At 39.8% G+C, this 21266-nt stretch overlaps 1 protein-coding gene across 3 annotated transcripts in view; it reads left to right on the forward strand.

Annotated features, from left to right (window-relative positions):
• KDM3A (lysine demethylase 3A) overlaps positions 1-21266 on the forward strand; it is a 52986-nt gene that overhangs the window by 14306 nt on the left and 17414 nt on the right. For all 3 annotated transcript variants that reach the window (XM_045054525.1, XM_045054526.1, XM_023251854.2), the window contains exons 9-15: positions 4985-5148; positions 6846-7366; positions 12633-12837; positions 16270-16484; positions 19934-20086; positions 20225-20320; positions 20738-20865. In XM_045054525.1, coding sequence (XP_044910460.1) covers positions 4985-5148; positions 6846-7366; positions 12633-12837; positions 16270-16484; positions 19934-20086; positions 20225-20320; positions 20738-20865 — 1482 coding nt within the window. The remainder of the gene's footprint in view (positions 1-4984; positions 5149-6845; positions 7367-12632; positions 12838-16269; positions 16485-19933; positions 20087-20224; positions 20321-20737; positions 20866-21266) is intronic.

Raw genomic sequence — 21266 nt, forward strand, 5'->3', positions numbered from 1 at the left:
AGATTGTTGGCAGCACTTTAGAGGGAACTTTGGGGTCTGCAGGAGTAAGGCAAGAAGAAATGGCATGGTAGTGGGCCAGAGTCAGTTAATGCATCCAGGGTTCTGTATCGGGGCCCAGTGGACTACAACAACATCAAGTAGAACCAAAGCAAGTGCTGTGCTACACAAAAAAATTTAAGAATCTGAGTGGCTAGGATGATTGCCTTTCCTGAGTCTTAAGGTTGTGAGCAGGCAATAGGAACTTTGACACTTGACCAAAAACTTTGTAAACCAAGGTATATAGTATTGTCTTCCTTCCAAGTGTGTAGGCCTGACTTTAGGTTGTTCAGGAAACAATGAAGAGGTAATTATTGGAAATTAGTATTACTACTTTCATTTTTGCTTTTAAGTTTACAAGGGGGAAGTAACGTAGTAGGGAGTGATTATTATATCTTAGAGTTAAGCTCACAGAGGATATTGTCGAGTAATCCACAGTATCAGCAGCTGAGAGAGAAACAGAGTAGAACCTGTGAGGTTATTAGCAGTCTTGGGTCCCAGAGGTAATAAAGGCCAGTTTGGAGAAGTTGATTGGGTGTAGCCTGACATGGAGAATACATCAGTATAAATAGTTGGTGAGATGAAAAGGAGAACCACATGATGTTGTGTTGAGGAGAGGCCAGAGAATAGGAAATGGCATCCTGACAGATTATTGAAGAATCAGCCTGGGGTGCAGGCAGAGGACTGGGGTCAGTAGGGAACTCCTGTGGAAGAAGGTGCCAGTTCTGAACAATGTCAGGTTTATCAGTGATGGGACAGATAGGTGAGCAAGTAGATGTATAGCCTTCAAGGAGACACCTGTAAAATGTGGTAACATATATGTCTATAAGTGATCCTGGCTGCCTGACTCCTACTGTTCAAGGGCAGGAAGCATGTCTTTTTGATCTCCGTTAGCATTTTGTCCAGCTCAGTAGGTTTGTGTGCTGCTGAACTGATTGTTGGGCACAGTACAGGCTATTTTTGAAAAAAGCCTGAACGTTGGCTAGGAGATAAGTTCCCATAACCTATTTGAGCTTAATTTCTGCATCTAAATTGAAAAACTAAATTTGATGTTTTAAAAATGTCTGTTTCAGCTCTTAAACTTTCTACTAGTCAAATTCTCATTTTAAAGGAAATTGGGATGATAGATTTGGCTGGAGATGGGTATTGGCTTTTTATTATTTTTATTGTAACACTTTTTCTCCCCCTCATACTGCATTTATTTGTCAAATGAAGATTCTCACATTAAAAAAAAAAGTTATTTAAAAATAGTTAGCCCAGAAAAACGCTAAAGAAATGTCACTTATTCACATTTTGGAATACCTGTCCTACTGTTTTTTGTTTTCATTTTTTCCTGTATAATCATGGAGGCCTTTAAACAAAACAAAACAAACTAAAAACCATAGCGTTTTGTAGCCTCCTTGATTCCTTTCCAGTGTGTTGTGAATATTTTTCCGTATCTGTAAATATTCTTTCTTGTTCTGGGTGGTTCTTGTAATCAGGCAAATTTTGGAAACAGTGGCTGGGGCTAGATTTTAAGAGCGCTAGAGAGGTATAGGAAGAAGTGAGGAAAGAAAGAGTTCACTTAAATGTGGGAGTGAAAGGTGAGTATAGTAACATACTTGGCACACATCTCACCGTGTTTGCACTTTCCAGATGTGTTGGACTGGCACAGAGTTTACTTTTAGGGTGGTCTTTGGAAAACAGGAGTTTGGGATTAGGTAGACGAGACTCTGGATTGCGTTGGTGAATACTTTTGGATAGAATAAACCTGTTTGCCAGTAACAGCTGGCTCCTTGAAGGTCTTCTCTGCCTAGCAGACTATTCCTCAGAGTTAGGACATTGCTTGGTTAATTGAGAGAGTCTGCTGAGTAGTGTGAGCCAGCAGTGTCCTTTTTAGAATACCATCATACACTCAATTATATTATCTCCGTCTGCTGGCAGGGAGGAACTATTGCCATGACTGGTATAGAAGACCTTCAGGGAAAACTCTTCAGGTAAGAAGAAACCTTGACCCTTGTCAAGTCAGAGGCCAGTGCAGTGATGTGCACGTGAAGATGGGTTTTGAAATTGGAGCCCTATCCCTGTTGAGCGTATTTCAGTTTCTAAAAGGAAAAGCTTCCTAAGTTATGTATTTGTAATACATGGTGACTGCACTGAGAAAATTTTCATCTTTCTGCTTTCAGTCAGCTAATCTGTGTGCCAGGCATCATGGTGAAGGACAGCCCTGTAAAATAGGCTTCATTATTCTCATTTACAGTTGAGGAAACTGAACTCGAAGAGCTTAAATAATGTGCTAGGAAGTGTCAGAGACCAGATTCAGACCAAGGTCTGCCACCAAAGCCCAGTACCCTTAGGCACTGTGCTGGTGTTGCCATTCCTCTCCAAATCTTTTCCTTGGTATGGTGAGTCACCACTGTAAAACAGCAGATTCCTGCTTCATTCCCTCTGTCCTTCCCTCCGTCTTTCCAACAGATATTTACTGAATACTAAATATGTGCTAGACATTGGTGAGTATTACTGTCAGTCATAGGACTGACCTAGCTGTTTTGAAATATTAAGTCCTAACGGCATCATTCATTCATGCATTCCACCAGTCTTATTTGAGCATCTGCTGTGTGCCTTGTTTTATAAGGTTTAACAGTGGACACAAGATCAGGGTCTGCCTGTAGGTGTGTATGATTCCTTGTGAGAAGACTGACAGTAAAAAAGTATCTTAAATGAACTTTGACAGTGCAGTGTCCTAAAGCAATGGCGGGTACAAACAAACATAGAAATATGATGAAGCACAGCGGGATGCTTTTGGGGGCACTGCTTTGGAAAGAGTAATCAGAGGTTCTGAGGAGGTGACAAGAGAACAGATTTGAGAGTGAAGGGATGGAACCAGTCAGCCACATGAAAACTATGCAGAGGGAATGAATGGCAAGTAAGAAGGTGCAGGCAAGAAAGAGTTTAGAGCGGAAAGGAAGCCAATGTATTTGGAACACTGTGAACAAGTAGAATGAGAGGATCGGGAAGGTTGGTAGAGACCAGACCACACAGAACTCTTCTAGGCAGTGGAGTGCCATGATCTGATTGATTTATATGTTACAGATTGGTCTGTGGTAGAATACATTTTGGGTAGGAGGCAGACCATTTGGACAAACATGGAGGGAAGTCAGGCCAGTTAGAAGACCCATTGTAATCCCATGTGGGGGGAAAATGGTGGTAGTGGTGGAATGTAAAGAAATTGGTTAGATTCTGTAAATATTTTGGAAATAGAGGCAGGATTTCCTGGTCCATTGATTGGATTTAGGAAATGAGATGGAGGGTTTTTGTTTTTGTTTTACTTAAGCAGCTCAATGGCTGTTGTACAGAATAAAAATTTATGCAATCTAAATTTCTTCAGTGTGTTACTCTAGGTTTGCAATCAAAATTTCTCTCAAGAAAGTAGTTTAAAAAAAGGTATGTATTAGCATATCAACTCTAAACATAATTCAGCACAAGGAAGGCGGTATGAGGGAAGATCCTTGGTAAAAGTGAGCCTCAAGTAAGCATTTTGAAATGACTTGGCAATTAAACTTTGGGAGGGTAATCGTTTTATAGGTGATTACTAGAGAATTATGAAACTGAGTCAAAAAGGACGTTCAGGACTTCTCTAACTTCCTCAGCTTAATGATTAGGAAACTGAGGCTCAGAGAGCCGAAGTTGACCATCCCAAGAATATTCTTAGAATAGCCAAAGCCTCCCCACCTCCAAAGAAATTTTTCTGGGGAACACTAAGTTAATACTTAACCAAAATTGAGTTGACTGAAGTAGTATAATATACGAGCAGATAATTTTATATTTTCATATAGTTTGAAACTGTGCCAAAACTTTGACAGTGATTCAGTAGATTTTTATTTTTCAGATATTTCTGTTTAGCATATATTAGACAGTTTTTTCGAGGCTGCCAGAGTTAAATGTCTGAAAAAGATTCATGAGTAGACTGAATGTAAATCAATATATTCAGAATTGGGAAGTTTTAAAAACTAAGGGAGGTTGTACCTCAAATTTTAGAAGCTAATCTCTAGAAGATGAAGAAACTTTGAAGATTCCTGCGGTTTAGATTTGGTGGTAAGATAAATGTAGAGGTCATTGTGGAATGAAGGAGCTGTGCTGGGGAAGGGCACAGGACTTAAAGTTTAAAGCCCATGCAAAGAGGCTGGTGAGTAAGCGGAATAATTTCCCCTGGTTTTGCTGAAGACTGGTCACGGGAGTTGAGTTTAATCCCTTCCTTTTTCCCTGGTGGGAAGTTGACGTGTGTGGATAGTAGAAACTGGAAAGAAGAGGGTCCATTGTTATATTTTTGTGAAGATAAAACTTCTTGAGAAGAGAAGGTGTCCCAACTTTGTCCCACAGGCTTGTCACGACTTGATATTTTTTGCAGCTTACGGTTGCCCTTGTGACTTGAAGAGCCACATAAGAGCACGAACCATGTTCTCAACCTTTATTGCGTTGTAGAGGCTTACCCTGGTACCCAGTAGGCACCACTGCCTACAGGAGTCCTAGTGGTCTGGTCCCCTGCCAGCCTGTGCAGTAAGTGCGTGGTAGGCACTTGAGTCATGCGAAACTGAACGCATGTGAAGCTGCCACCGTTTAAAGACTGTCACTTGAAAGCTCACTTTTGTGCATCGCATTTTTAAAGTAATTGCCACATGGCTGCATTTTCCTGACATCATGATTCAGAGGTCTGTGAAAGATCAGCCGGTGATCTTTTATAGGAAGACTCTAGCTTTATGAAAAGCTGGGATGATTTAACAGCCTTCAGATACAAGTCCTTAATTTTGTGACTTTTCAGTTGTTTTACTGTTTTGTGCTTTATGTTTGGAAATGATGTTGTGCTTGTTTAGTACTAAACCAGGCAAATAAATGTGAATCTTGCTAGGACTTCACAATTCTCCAACTAGGTACTTTCCTTTTAATGTCTGTTGGTTTGCTATCTTTTTAGGCCTCTCCTAGTATGTGTCCTGTACAGTCTGTGCCCACAACGGTTTTTAAGGAGATCCTGCTTGGCTGTACAGCAGCAACCCCACCTAGTAAGGACCCGAGGCAGCAGAGCACTCCTCAGGCTGCCAACTCGCCACCCAATCTTGGAGCAAAAATTCCTCAAGGGTAAGTAGGGATATTTGTTAAAGATGTTTAGTCATAGTAGGAGAAAAATGATTTCAGCCGTAGTTCGCTGTGTCTGAACTTAACCATTGCTGGTGGCAAGACTTAACCTGCATTCCGTGGTTCATAGGGTGTTAGTACAGCTACATTCGGCGTCATGACCTGCCGTTCCTCACATCTCAGGTTATCCACAGAGGTTTTTCATTAGAGTTTTCAAATCGGTCAGGTGCCTTTTTGGAGGTGAAAAGGGAAATAGGCACGTAGAACAATGTGGAAAACATTTTTAAAAAGTGAAGATGTGAGGAAAGGGCAACTTTCTTCACTTGATACAGTGAGAATGGTCAATTGAAATACTGTAGACAGTTGCAGAATAAACGTCTGCTGTGACGAAAAGGGAGCGGAGTGGTTGTATGTGGAAGACTGAGGTCAGTGGGAGTGTGCAGAACACGGAGACATGGTGATAGAGAGTAGTTCTTACCAGTCCAGACCTCAAGTATAGGCGGCGGCAGGTAAAATATTAAGTCATAGAAATGAGGATGTGCTAGCTGTAGGAGGAATAGGTATCTAGTTTATAGGTGAAAAAAATGAATAAGAAATGTAAAGTGTAATCAGAGAGTTGAAGTGGCTACAAGGTTACGGAGAAAAGAGTTTTAAAGGAAGACTCTTAGAAGGGGTGGCGGCCTGTGCAGGCAGCTGATAAAGACCTAAGATACAGGTCAGAGAGACAACGATGTGGAAAGGTGGGTTTGGAAGACTGTTGCAATAAGGTGGAAGACTGGTTGAGCACATTGCTTCCTTGGGAGGAAAGTGGGCTGCCTGGGATGAGCTTGGAAGGTGGCCACAGAGCAGTCAGATGGAAGGAGGAACAGTCTTTGGGTAGAAAAAGGGAACAGTAAGAAGTTCGGTGCTACCCAAGCCAAATGTCTCATGTGAGTACTTAAATGAAGAAGTTCTTGGGGCACCTGGCTGGCTCAGTCAGTAGTGCCTGTGGCTCTTGATCTCAGGATCGTGAGTTCAATCCCCACGTTGGGCGTAAAGCTTACTTAAAGAAAAGAAAATCTTCTCAAGGAGGAAATCCTGTGTTAGAGACAGAGAAAAAAAAGTATAATAGGAAAAAAAGCACTTTATGTTTTGCTGGGGAAAAAACTTTAAGATGAATTTCAGAGAACAAAAGTTCTTTAAGGATGCTTCCTATTAAGGTAGGGGATAGGAGAAATACCCCATCATTTTGTGAGCAAGCACGTAATTAGTTGGCTTTTCAGTTGCTTTGGATCTTGATCACTAACCAAACAGGAATGGAATTATCCAGTGTCAGAGCCAGTGACATGTTGTTTGTAGCTGGACTGGGTTTTGTGCTGCTGGTGGTTTTGGTTCCATGAGCTACTGTGTGCTTTAAGAGAAAGCTAAGTTTCGTTATACTGTGATAAATAGAACTAACCTGAAGTAGTTGGAGATTTATGAGCACGTACAGATAGGATTTAGGATTGTATTTTTCTAAGTGTTTAGGATATTTTTGCAGAGCCATTGACTGATTACCTTTAACTCCAGCTCACGGAAACCTATCCTTCATTCTCTAAAATAAGCAGTTTCTTTTCTCTCTCAATATAGTGGTTGCCTTAAGGTACCAAACAATTGTTTTTGGGCAGTAGAGGAGCGATAAGAGAGACCTAGATGCTAGTTTTTTGTATTCTCTTTTTCAGATGTCATAAACAGATTTTACCAGAAGAACTTTCTTCCTGTCTAAATACAAAGCCTGAAATACTGAGAACAAAACCAGATGTTGTCTGCAAAGTAGGATTGCTGTCTTCAAAGTTCTCTCACATTGGAACTGGAGACGTAAAACCCCTTAGTGAACCAAAAGGTAGCTGTACCCAGCTGAAGACTAGCACTGATCAGGAAAACCAGTCGGAATCTGTTTCTCAATCATCGACTGGCCTTCCTAAGGAGTGCTCACCTACAAAGCCTTCTTCTACGGCAGAATTGGAAATTGCCAGTACTCCTGAACTGCAGAAGCACCTAGAATATACGCCTTCCACATCTGATGTCCTTTCAGATAAGCCAGAGGAGAAAGCAGGTGTCAATAGTAATAGCTTTAATAGTTGTGTGGAAAAAAAGATAGAATCTTCAACTTTAGGATGCCGGTCACAGAATTTGAAGGAATCTTCAGTAAAAATAGATAATGAAAGCTGTTGCACAAGAAACAACAGTAAAATCCAGAATGGTGAGTGTTTCTACATGTCTTTATTGGTAGAAGCTGAGAGATGGTAGTGGGTACATATATGTCTCCTTACTTTATGAGAAGATAATATGAAAGTGACTATAGCAAAAGTTCATATAATTGGGAAAGTTAAAGGAGAAAAGTAGCATCCTAAAATCTTCTTAGAAATGATTACTATTAATATTTTAGTGTACCTGGTTCCATGTGTATTAGAAGTATAGATAAACTATAACACAAATGGGTTTATACCAACAATTTTATCCTGTGAATTAGTGTAAGTGTCTATCAACCTTTCAGAGGCTGTAAGGGTTCCATTATATATGCATTTATTAGATGACTTAACTGGTTCCTACTAGATGGGTAATTAGGCGGTTCCCAATTTCTGGTTGTAAGAAAATAATTTTGAAACACAACCCAAAGTAATCTGATGATTATTTTATCTTAAGCTTATCACTGATTTTTTGGTAGCATCCACATGGAGTGTTAGAGATGATCGGCACTTTATGCTCATGCAGGTAATTCAGATCTGCAATGTATTTTTAAAGACAGAATTTATACCAGCACCTCTAGAAAAGGGACTTTTGGTTAAAGATTTTAAGGACAGGGCTATAACACTGGGCAGTCTCCTTGCCTAAGGGGAAATCCTGCTGCACCTACAATTTAAAACTATGTGCTAGCATACCTTATTTTTTTTTTTTTTATTTTTTGTACTTTGCTTTATTGCACTTTGCAGATACTGCAGTTTTGACTTATTGAAGGTTTGTGGCAACCCTGTGTCAAGAAATCTGTTGGCACCATTTTCCCAACAATATTTGCTCACTTCTAGTCTATATGTCACGTTTTGGTAATTCTTGTGGTATTTCCGACGTTTTCATTATTACCATATTTGTTATGATTGTGATGAGTAATCTTTATGTTACTGTTGTAATTGTTTGGGGGCACCTCAAACTGCACCCATATGAGATGGCGAACTTAGTTGACAGCATGTTGCGTTTGTTCTGACTGCTCCACCAGCCAACCATTTCCTCATCTCTCTTCCTCTCTTCAGGCCTGCATATTCTTTGAGACACAAAATTAGTGAAATGAGGCCCAATAATAACCCTACAGTGGACTCTTCAGCGTTAAAGGGAAAGGAAGAGTACACGTCTCTCATTTAAATCAAAAGCTAGAAATGGTTAGGCTTAGTGAGGAAGGCATGCTCAAAGCCAAGATAAAGCTAGGCCTGTTGTGCCAGACAGGCAAGCTGCAGAACGCAAAGTGAAAATTCTTGAAGGCGATGAAAAGTACTACTACAGTGAACACAAATGATAAGAAAGTAAACCTTATTGCTGACTTGGAGACCGTTTTAGTGGTCTGGATGGAAGAGCAAACCAACCACGACATTCCTTTAAGTCCAGAGCAACGTCATTATTCTCTTTAATTCTCTGAAGGCTAAGAGGTGTGAGGAAGCTGCAGAAAAGTTTGAAGCTATCATAGGTTGGTTTGTGAGGCTTAAGGAAAGAAGTCATTTCCATAACATAAAAGTGCAAAATGAAGCAGCAAATGCTGATGTAGAAGCTGCAGCAAGTTAGCCAAAAAATCTAGCTAAGATAATTAATGAAGGTGGCTAGACTAAACAGATTGGAAGAAGATGCCATCTAGGACTTTGAGGCCTAGGGAGGAGAAATCAATGCCTGATTTGAAAGCTTTAAAGGACAGGCGGACTCCTCTGTTAGGGGCTAATGTAGCTGATGACTTCAAGTTGAAGCCAGTGCTCATTTACCATTCTGAAAATCCTGGGGCCCTTAGATTATGCTAAATCTACTCTGTGCTCTATAAATGGAACAACAAAGCCTGGATGACAGCACATTTGTTTACAACATGGTTTACTGAATATTTTAAGCCCATTGTTGAGACCTACGGCTCCGAAAAAAAAGATTCCTTTCAAAATATTACTGCTTATGGACAATGCACCTGTTCACCCAAGAGCTCTGATGGGAGATGTATGAGGTTAATGTTGTTTTCATGCCTGCTAACACAGCATCCATTCTGCAGCCCACGGATCAAGGAATAATTTTGACTTGCAAGTCTTAAGTAATATATTTTGTAAGGCTATAGCTGCCATAGATAATGTTTTTGTTTTGTTTTGTTTTGTTTTTAATGGATCCAGGCTGTTGCACGCTTAGTAGACTACGGTATAGTGTAAATATAACTTTCATGTGCACTGGGAAAACAAAATTCATTTGATTTGCTTTGCTGCAATAATTTGCTTTATTGAGGTAGTCTGGAACCACACCCACTGTGTCTCCAAGGTATGCCTATACTCTTTAGGGAAAATGGTACACGGTATTTCATACAGCTTCTGTTAAGTTGGAGGATGCATTCCACTGACGGTAGTTAGCAGAAATTCCCTTATTAGAATTAGTAGAACTAAATGGCTTCAGTATGTCAGAAAGTTCAGAGCTATTACAATTTAAAAATACCTTTGATAATTGTCAGCTGTGTGGGAAAATGAGCATGAATTTTTGATAGCTTTAAAAAAACTTAATGAGAAACACTATTCACTTGGATAAGTAAGACATGAACATATCCACAATTTACCTTTTACTTCAGGTCTGTGAAGCTAGAGAGAAAATGGGTGGATTTGACTTGGGCTTTGGATGCAGAGTTGGAGGAGTGGGAAAACCTGTCTTTGACTAAGGATACTTCTAGCCCGGCTTCCACGTTCTTGAGGTTTAAGTTGATAGAACTGTTGATTTGCATAAAATTAATTGCATAATATTATACTTTTCCTCTTGAGTTATGTAACTCCCCAAAGAAAGTGAATATTCATAACCATATTTCTGTTCTATTTTTTTTATTCTTTTTGAGTCATCAGGCCTTACATTCAGCTAGTTTTTGAGGCAAATTATTTTAATATTATGTGAAGAAATAGTAACAATTCTAGATCGATAAGCACATTGTAAGTATATTAATGAGTTATGGAGTCTCACTTTGTCTTAGTATGTTGTACAACTGTGCACCAGCTAAAGTGATTTTAAGAGAAATGAAAAACCTAGTTAAGTGTCCCAGTGCATACTGTCTACTGGAACTCTTGGTTGAAGAATGAGAGGCTGTGATCAGGATCTCTCCACTGTGTCCACTGATACTGCTTGTGGGTATGGAAAAACCTGACTGGAAGTTCTTCTGTCCCCTGCATTCCTTCTCCGCTTAGGGACTAGAAAACAAAAGCAAGCTGAGTGCAAGAACAGCTCCCTTTTTTCCGTTAGGTAGATATATTCCTCCTCAGAAGTTGGCATTGCCTTTTTCCCTTAGCTCTGCTCTGAATTGAGAGAATCAGTTATTGGGTCAACTATTATTGCTCTCCTCACTAAAGAGCTAGATATAGATAGTTCAGCTTGCTTATTTCTACGTATTTCCTCTCATAAGCCAGCGAAGAACAGATGACCTTTGGACTCTTTGCCCATGATCTGTGAAAAACTGGCGCAATTTAAAGGATGATGTTTTTTCAGTATCTGAGTAATTAAAACTCCATCCTTGAACTATTGATCTCTTTATTTTCTGTCCTTCCTTGCTGTACCTTCTCTTTACTATAACTGAATAAGAATGCTTAAGGGATCATGGCTTGACAGCATCCATTTAGCATTTTACAGTGTGCTTTGGTTCGGCTTTAAGAGAGGTAAGATTGGAACACCTCTATGATCGTTATTAGAGATGTTTGTTTAAAACCATCTTTGCTTTGAGATCTTATGGTTTGTTCCACAACTACTAACTTCTCCCAGCTGTCTCTCAACTGGCTCCCCAAAAGTTGTTTCTTGGTTTTTGTTTTTTGTTTGTTTGCCAAAGAATCTACTTCCCTGCTCCCTTGGATCCTGAGGAAAGGTCTTTTCTTTCTTTTTTTTTTTATTTTATTTTATTTTATTTTATTTTAATTTTTTAGAGTGTGAGCAGGGGAGGGGCAGAGAGAGGGAGACCCAAAATCCGAAGCAGACTCCAGGCTCTGAGCTGTCAGCACAGAGACCGACGAGGGCCTTGAACTCACAAACCTTGAAATCATGACTTGAGCTGAAGTCGGATGCTTACTTAACTGACTGAGCTACCCAGGCGCCCTCAGAAAGGTCATGTCTGTCAGTTTCATATAAAATACTCCTCAAGGCTCTTGATTTATAAATAGGTTCATTTCTGTGCTGTTTGGGCTGATGCAGTGGACACAAAGATCACTCTTTCCTGTCAAATCTCTACTTTTTCTCCCTTTTTTCTTTATGGTGGTTATTTATTTAAGTAACCTTTATATCCAATGCAGAGCTTGAGCTCACAACCCCAAGATCAAGAGTTGCATGCTCTATCAAGTGAGCCAGCCAAGTGCCCCTCTCCCCTTTTCTTTAGAAACTATGTTAACATTTCCTTTAAGTTATCCTGCCCATTGCAAGTTAAAATTTAAAAAATGCTTTTACTTAAAATCATCATCCTGTCTGTAGTCACTGCTCTTAATCCTGAGTGGAACATACACGTGAAGGAAATTGAAGACCTATCAAAGGTCAAGTGACACCCCTTGGAAGCATTTAGAAGGTAGCTCCTATTTTATATACCCAGGGACCTGTGTGGGAAAGCTGTTTGGTTATATTTAGAATGGTTAGCTTTTGCACAGTGCTTTGGAAAACACACTTAAACCAGTCTTTTAGTGTGAAAAGTGACAAACTTGGCTTGCACACAGACCCCTCTGTTGAGGTGAACCTGTCTCTGTGCATTGCTAATGGAATGAGTTTAAGTATCTGATTTGGAAGAGTCTTCCTAAAATAGTTTTCTTATCTAGGGTTGTGAATAGAAGTACACACTAATTTGGAATTATGAGTCTAGTTGGTGAATTTGGGGTTTTAAGTTGCCTTGCCAAATTGATTTACCAAATGAGAATTATTTCATTTGAGAGAATGAGAGTGTAAGTGGGGGAGGGACAGAGGGAGAGAGAGAATCCCAGACAGGCTCCACACTCAGCGTGGAGCCCATTGTGGGGCTTGATCTCACAACTGTGAGATCATGACTTGAGCTGAAACCAAGATTTGGAGGCTTAACTGACTGAGCCATCCTGGAGCCCTGAGGATTGTTTTATAAAGATAGTAAAACTTTCCAGTTATTCTGATAGTTATGTTAAGCCATTTTTAGAAATTACAGTTGAACCAGAACTTAAGGAGTTCTCCATTTGGGGAAACTGGTCTTTGGAATAGATTTCAGTCAAATGTTGGTGACTTTTAAAAATTTGAGGTCTCATTTTTTTAATCTTGTGTTTTCCTAGCCCCATCCCGGAAGTCGGTTTTGACAGACCCAGCCAAAGTCAAGAAGCTGCAGCAGAGTGGTGAGGCCTTTGTACAGGATGACTCCTGCGTGAACATTGTTGCACAACTGCCTAAGTGCCGGGAGTGTCGCTTGGACAGTCTCCGCAAGGATAAGGAGCAACAGAAAGACTCACCTGTGTTTTGTCGCTTCTTTCACTTCAGGAGGTGAGGCATTTGGAGAAAAGCTCAGATAATCTGGGCCCGATAGCATACAGTAAATCTAGAACTAAAAAGAGTGCAGATTGTATTTTTAGTCTTTGGGTTTGAGCATCTAGATCTTACTGAAAGTTCTTTCCTTCTCAATCTCCCTTTCCATTTTTTTTAAAGTAGAGAAACTTAAAAAAAAAAATCTTATTCTAACACTAACATTATAGAAAAGTGCTGAAGTTTTTAAAAAAAACCAGTACAAGTAACCACTGTTACTTTCCAGTGCAATTTAGTATTTGATGTGGTCATAAAATATGTTTGAGCTTATCTACTTGGGTATATTGCAGATACTGTTTTGAATCTTAGTTTTCCAGCATGTAGTAGGAACCACTTGATTGTGTTAGCTTTTTTTTTTTTTTTTTACAAAATCTTTGAAAAAATAGGTGGGTGTGACAGTGTTTGAAAATTCACTTAACCAGTTTTCTTATTGGCATTAAGATCATTTTGTGGTTTTTGCCACTGAAAATAATACAGTAACAATCATCTCCTTGGCCCCATTTCTCACTGTTTACTTTGGAAGGATTACTGAAGTGGCATTACTGGGTCAGAAGCAGTGTGTGTTTTAAGACTTTGATACGTATGTTCTGCCAAATTGCCCTACAAGAGGGCTGCACCTGTGTCCGTGCCCCATGGCATTAGTTGAGATTTCCTATCTCTGTGCAGTTTTGCCAGCAGGAAGAGGTGTATCTTTTTAAAAAATCTTTTCTAATTGTATAGGCAAAATCTTTTATTTTGACATTGTATTTTTAAGTCAAATTAGTTTTCTCTAAATTTTTGTATCCTTAGTGAAGAAAAAGTCTGTTTCTTCTTGATATATCAGTGAGCAGTGTTGTTCTGGATGTAGATTCACTTTAGGTAGGATTCACTTTCTCAGAAATGTAGACACTCTTAGGCTCAACTAGTTCTGATCCTAAACAGGTGTTAACTTGTATTTCTTCCTATTCACCCCCTCCTCTTTAGTTTTATCAAGATTAAAGAGTGATGAATAACTGAATTAAATGCACAGGTATTTCAGGTCATTGACTATATCTGTTCTGGTAACTTTCAGATTCAGTCTTATTTAATGAACTCTAGCGTTTTTTAGGTGGTAGTTTGCCCCATTTGTTCCTGAGTAAATTGCAAAAGCACCATGATAAGGTGTGTGTCTAGTATTTAGGACTGTAATAACTGTTAGCATGTTACCATACCCATATATTAGTGTATATTTTAAATAACACCTGGCCCAGAATAAGTTCTTAATACAGATTAGCTCTATTCTACTTCCTGTCTGGAGAGTTTTTTTATACAAGTAAGTGTGTGAAGATGCATATGCAGTGGGTTCTGATATATATTTTTTAGAGAACACAAAATATGCGTTGTACAGATCTTTGTATTTCCTTTTTTTTTTTTTTTTTTAATGTTTACTTTTAAGAGAGAGTGTGAGCAGGGGAGGGGCAGAGGGAGAGAGGGAGACACAGAGTCTGAAGCAGGCTCCAGGCTGTGAGCTGTCAGCACAGAGCCCCAAGCAGGGCTCGAACTCACAAACCATGAGATCATGACCGTGCCGAAGTTGGACGCTTAACCGACTGAGCCACCCAGGCTCCTCAGGTTTTGGTATAAGTTGCAGAGGCCTTATAGGGAGGGGATAGTTTTTTCTTTTGAATACTACTGGAGCTTTTTTTTTTTTTTTCCAATGTTTGTTTATTTTTTGAGAGAGAGAGACAGAATGCGAGCAGGGGAGGGGCAAGAGAGAGAGAGAGACACAGAATCTGAAGCAGGCTCCAGGCTGTGAGCTGTCAGCAGAGCCCGATGCGGAGCTTGAACCCACGAACTGTGAGATCATGTCCTGAGCCAAAGTCGGATGTTTAACCGACTGATCCACTCATGTGCCCCTGGAGCTTTTTTGTAACCACTGTTTTGTAACCATCTAGAAATCACTCATTTTATGACTTAGCTGTTTTCCTGTTTTTGACCTCTTTGAAGGGGAAAGTGCCTTTGCTTAATGTTGCATGGTAGAAGCCAGTCTAGTAGAAATTAGAACAAACCCACTTCTTTGCTAGAAAGAATATCATACTTTAGAGAACAGAGTCTTTTTTCCCCCTGATGTTTAGAGAGAAGTTAAGGCTGTCATTAGCTTCCTCATCAAGTTTGTTTCTCATTAAATTTTCCTGCAGATAAAATAGGAGGGTTAGAGTTACAGTAGTAAGGCCCAGTTGCCAAATCCTGTTTGCCATCTCCCCCTTTGAAGAGCTTTTCAGATTCATTTTTTAGTATTATGACTATCTGTAATTTGGGCAATCAATTAAAAATTTGCATCTCTCCTTTGGACTGCTTGAAATAAATTTGCCTCTGTTAAGCGACTCTCAGTGTCCTTCCAGTTCATTCTACACTCTTCTGGACAAATGGTTTTTCTAAAAATACAACATTAGGTATGTATCATGGACTCAGAGATTTTTGATAGGTGCCCAGTGATCAGTGGAGAAATCAAGATCCTTCATTTTTTTTTCTTTTGTGTGAAATATAGTTTCTTTGACGTGCTTTCTCTTACCTAATATCCACCTGTTCTTAAAGGCCAATGTTAATCACTATCCCTACCACAAAGTCTTAGTATTAGCCCCACAAAACTCCCAGTCAGTACTTCCTTCCCTGGCTCCTATAAGATTTAATGATTGTTACGATACCTAACATATCCTACTTCTCTGTGTATATTATGTCTACTTCTGTGTCTCCAACTCAATTGACGTAGAATGTCATTTTGAATAAATTTTGAAAAAATTCAAAACTAACACTTAGGAAACACACTTGGGTGCTAAAGATATTGTAAGAAAATCCTGAGAATGTATTCTGCCTTTTGCTTCACCTTCAGGTACTTAGGTCTGTCTTAACACTGCCTCTCATTCCAGAAGCTTACATAATAATTTGTAGCTCGTATTCATATGGGTGCTGAATTCCTCAAGGATCTATGTGGGCATGGCTTCAGTGACTGTCTAGAGTTAGCCTTCCTTTGCTGAGCATTATTCTTGAAGCAGTGTTTGTATTCAAATCTGATCAGATTATCTATCACCTGCTGTTTGGTTTCCGTTTTCTTCTGTGGTGACTTGTGATGGTCCTTGCTATTAAGTCCCAAGTCTGGAAGGTTCAACACCTGCCTCTGGAGGCAGTATGATTATATCTTGGTTGAAGTAAATAGCACTTCTCCCCCACCTCCCTCTCCGCATCTTCTGAGGGAAAACTTAGAAATTTAAAAATTTTTTAAATCTTTCCACTGATGTTGCTAAGTAACAATTGGCTGTAATTAGCCATGGAGATTATAGAAAACTGGGAAGGAATTTGATTTAAATAGTCACTATAAGGCGTAAATCATTTCTTTGTATGTGTGTAACATGCTTTTCCCCCCTCCACTTCCTCTAGGTTACAATTCAACAAACATGGTGTATTGCGGGTGGAAGGGTTCTTAACACCAAACAAGTACGACAGTGAAGCAATTGGCTTGTGGTTGCCTTTAACCAAAAACGTTGTGGGGACTGATTTGGACACTGCAAAGTATATCCTGGCCAACATTGGAGACCACTTCTGTCAAATGGTGATTTCTGAAAAGGAAGCTATGTCAACTATTGAGCCACACAGTAAGAGCATCTCTTAGGGGGTAGGATTTTTGAGTCCAACTTGATTTGTTCCTAAATGACACCTAAGTTCTAATTTGCATGGGTTTCATTTTCATCCAGAGGTTTAGATGACTTTGGTATAGTGAGGTTGCGTTTTCCCTTTTATAATTTTTATAAGGTTCTGCCTGTTGGTCAGAGTCCGTCACTTGTTGTTGGGGTTGGTTTTGGAGTAGTTACCAAAGGAGTGGAACTCTTTGTTAAGGAAGGTGAAGTAGTGGTGGAATTTGCACAGCCTTATCAGCAGTGTGGGCTCATCAAAAGGTGATGAGGCCTCTCTGGTTGGGTTATTTTTCAGACAAAGGCTCTTCTTTGTTTTTAAGTTTTGTTTTGAGATAGAGTGCACGTGCACAAGCAGGGAGGGGTAGAGGATGAGAGAGAGCGAGAATTCCAAGCGGGATCCACACAGTAAATGCACAGCCCAACATGAGGCTCGATCTTAACTGTGGGATCATGACCTGAGCTGAAATCGAGTCGGGCACTTAACCGACTGAGCGGCCGAAGCGTCACTAAGGCAAAGGTTCTTAATCAGGAATTCATTTCAAAGAAAATAGACTTAACTGAAAAATCAGAGTCTGGGGAGCTGGGTCCCAGGCATGAGAATGGGAACAAGTTCAGATGAAAAGGATTCTGTTAGAGTCAGGGTTTTAACAGAATATATGGAGGTTCCAGCTGGATGAGTGCCAGTGTCTTCCACTCTCTGAGAGCACTCTCACACTGATCTGGCGGCCCAATAAATCACAGGGATCAGTGTAGGTGACATGAGAGCCAGACCTCCCTCATGATGTCTCAAGATATAATGTCTGGGAGAACAGCAGCACATCCTCCCTTTTTTATGCCTCTGTAGAAGTGAGACATCCCGCCAGAAACACCAAGAAGCAGCTATTTTATTTAAGTCTCACACTTTCTTCCATCATTTTGTCTTCCCCAAATGGTTGCAGTTTAAAAGTGAAGCCTTTCTGTTTCTCTGTAGATATCTTTTCAAACTTTGCATAACCAAATATGTTTCAGTACTGGCATCCACATATACCAGCCTTAAGAATTTTGGTTCTAGCTACCAGAAACTAAAGCTACTGGTTTCAGCACCAAAGCAGTTTGTTGGATAGGTACAGATAGTGTTAAATTGCCAAGTCCAAGGAATGGAACTGAGGCATTCCAAGAAGCAGGAGGAATTCAGAGCTAGAAGGAGAATAGGATTGTGGGTTCCAGGAGGAAGCCAAAGTCACACTAAAGAGAGCTGTAGACTCTGTTCTGTTGAAATAATAGAGACTCTTATGAGTCAAGGATCTTATTAAAGTTGTTTTTCCTATAATCTTCTATTTAGGACAAGTGACACTGGTTTCCATTTTTAGTAGAGATAACGGAGTTTCCTTAATAAATACATTTAAGTAAAAGTGGGGTTAAAGAAAAAGTCTTTTTTTTTTTTTTTTTTTTACATGTTTTATTTTAAAATGTTTATTTTGAGAGAGAGAGTGTGCATGCACGGGGACAGGTAGAGAGAGAGAGAGAGGGTGAGAGCAAATCCAAAGCAGGGTCTGGGCTGTCAACACAGAGCCTGAAATGGGGCTCTAATCCCACAAATTGTGAGATCATGACGTGAGCCGAAATCAAGAGTCAGTCACTTAACCAACTGAGCCACCCAGGTGCCCCAAGAAAAATTGTTAGTAGTCTAGAAGTATTATATAAATGCCTGGAATATAGAAACACTTTTTTGGAATATATTAGTAGCTTCACTCATGAATTAGCAGGACTGTTATAAGCAACTGATGTTTTTTTCTTTGCTCAAGAGAAGTCATTTGAACAATGTATAGAAAAAGGTACAGATAGTTTTCTTTTAAGAGCATAACTAAGAGTCTCTGTCCTTGAAGATTTAAATATGATTAACCTTTCCTCCTTGCCTTTTTGATCATCCTGTTCTTCTCTGTGACAAGTTGGTCAGTTGGAGAGAGGAACTCACTGTGAGTGATACTGACAGGTGGACCACAAGTTGTTCCAAAGAGGGTTACCCTCTGATCCTGAGATTGGGAAGCAGGTCTCAACCTTTATACATTTAATCCTGTCTCTTCAATGACAAATAATCCTGTCTCTTCAATGACAAATCATTAAATGGGTGGCTGAGAAATGTAAGAATACTCTGTAATAAAACAGTCTACCTGAATGACCAAGGTGAAGTTCATAAAACCTCATTTGTAAAACGCCTAAGGCTCTGTGTATCGTGCACTGAACTATGACATTATAATGAAATGGCACAAGTTCACTTAGCAATTGGATTAATTCGGTAAAAGCTGAAGTTGATCATTTATGTTTTGGCCCATCAGAAGCAAGAATGAATAAACCACAGATTGGATTAGGAAAAAGATATTTTCCATAAAATAAGAACATGGCAGTATTGATCCAGTCTTATTCAGAAGAGAGAGACAGAAAAGTTTTCTGATTAACAGACATTGGGCTTTTGTGTGATCCAGGAAAATGTCCTCCTTTTGCATATACTCCTGAAGCTTTCTGGTACCTGATTTGGCACTCCTCCTTACTAGGGGAGGGGAATGATGGTCTGCTCAGTCCTGTAAGGCTGCCCCATCCAGTTATCAGGGCTTGGCCACTGCAACAGAAAATACTAGTTTGTAGAATCTTGGATTATGCTTCAACCTGTTGGATATTTGGTTAGTGTGAGTCAGACCTGGATGCCTGCATCACTACTGGCACTAAAAAGATCAAGTTTCTGATTCTGGCCATTGAAGGAACCAACTGTGTACTGTTGTGCCCCCTTCAAGTTAATGTTCCCTAAGGAACAGGTTCCCTAAGACCTTGGGGCTTTTTCTAGGCTGTATGAGTGGATTCAGGGCCTGTGTGAATAACCTGACAATCTATGTTGGGCTGGCGGATCTGAGTCATTCTTGTTTCCTTTGGAGAAAGTATTGTCCACGCTGTCCTCAGATTCGGAAAGGGGCTCACGATCCAAACAAAAGGTGAAAGAACCACTGCTCTGTAATACCTGTGTCCTATTGCAGCTTCTGTAATTACTCATGCTTTTTCCATTGATTTATTCAGCAGTACTTATGTGCTAGCGGTATGCAGAGTGGGTTTGGTATAAGGCACAGTCCAAGCAGGGATTCTGCATGGACAGAGTTTAGTCTCCTAGGAGGAGGTAAAACTACACTTGACTGTATACAGTGTGAAGAAGCTTGAGTCTGAAATACAAATACAAGTTGATGCGAGTGCTGAAGGAATCCAGGAGAGCGTCATGGTGGAGGGTGGAGAGGTTGGGGGGGCGTTTGAGATGGTGTTTGAAGGCTAAACAAAGTTGATGAGAACTCCAGTGAGAGGGAGGAATGATGTCAGCTTCTCTCCTCTTTCATGTTTTACTTCAGAAGCACTCTCCTCCCCAGGACTAAGTGATTTATTGATTTTTGTAGGACAGGTTGCTTGGAAGCGAGCTGTCAAAGGTGTTCGGGAAATGTGTGACGTATGTGACACCACCATCTTTAACCTGCACTGGGTGTGTCCTAGGTGTGGGTTTGGAGTGTGTGTGGATTGCTACCGGATGAAGAGGAAGAATTGCCAACAAGGTTAGAAATGACTTGATTCTCTCCTTCAAGCCCCCCTTACACAAATTAAGCCGTTTATTGATTTGTGATTGATGGATTTCTGAAGCATTTAGGGCCAGAGTCCATGGGGAGCAATTACTACAAATCATTTCTTTGTAGGTGCTGCCTACAAGACTTTCTCTTGGCTAAGATGTGTGAAGAGTCAGATACATGAACCAGAGAACCTGATGCCTACACAGATCATTCCTGGAAAAGGTATTTCGTGCAGTGCAGTGGTTTTCTTTTCCCCTTGTTCTGGTTAACTCAGGGGCTGGTGATTGGTTTTACTTTCTGTAGTATAATTACCTGCTAACTCACTTTAGTGTGTATCGTAAATTGTCCAAAAATGTGTTAAGTAATGCCCCCAAAACGTTTTGATTAAGGTCTTGTGAATCATTTTGTAGAAGGAAGGAAAATAATGCTTTTGTGGGGGAAGGCATACTTAGTATGAAAAGGAGGAAATATAAGCACCATGCTGCTAAAAAAAAAAAAAAAAAAAAAAAAAAGAAAGGAAGAAAGGAAAAAGTAATTCTGTTGGAAGTACCAGTTTCTACTTTGTAATATTGAGGTTGATAGTACCTAATACCTTTGTTCAGATGTTTGTCTCTGCCCCCCTCTCCCCTTTTTTTGTAGCCCTCTATGATGTTGGAGACATTGTTCATTCAGTGAGAGCAAAATGGGGAATAAAAGCAAATTGTCCCTGTTCAAACAGGCAATTCAAACTCTTTTCAAAGCCAGCCTCAAAGGAAGACATAAAACAGGTATTACTGTTTATGCTAGATTCACCAACCTTGAGATTGTTGTCTGTCTGTTCAAATAACCTAAGAATTCCTATAGTGTATTTGAAAGGAACATGGGGACAGTGGTCTGTGGAAAGAGGCAAGTCATATATTTCATGTGACACTTCATAGACCCATTCTCCCTTTCCACATTATTTTTGTGGACCTCATCTGTAGTCTCTTTTAGTAGGTTTTAATTTTTGTTCCTTGAAAAAGCAAAAATGTCTATCTGTTGTAGTCTACTTAATGAGTTGCTATTGAATTTTATGTGAGTTTTTTAAAAAACTTTGTGCTTTATAGAGTTAAGATTATTTAGATATTCTTTACAATCTTTTAAAATTACTGAATATGTTTTACCTATATATTTGAGGGGTTGAAGGAAA

Source organism: Felis catus, chromosome A3, assembly GCF_018350175.1.
Source record: "Felis catus isolate Fca126 chromosome A3, F.catus_Fca126_mat1.0, whole genome shotgun sequence".
NCBI lineage: Eukaryota > Metazoa > Chordata > Mammalia > Carnivora > Felidae > Felis > Felis catus.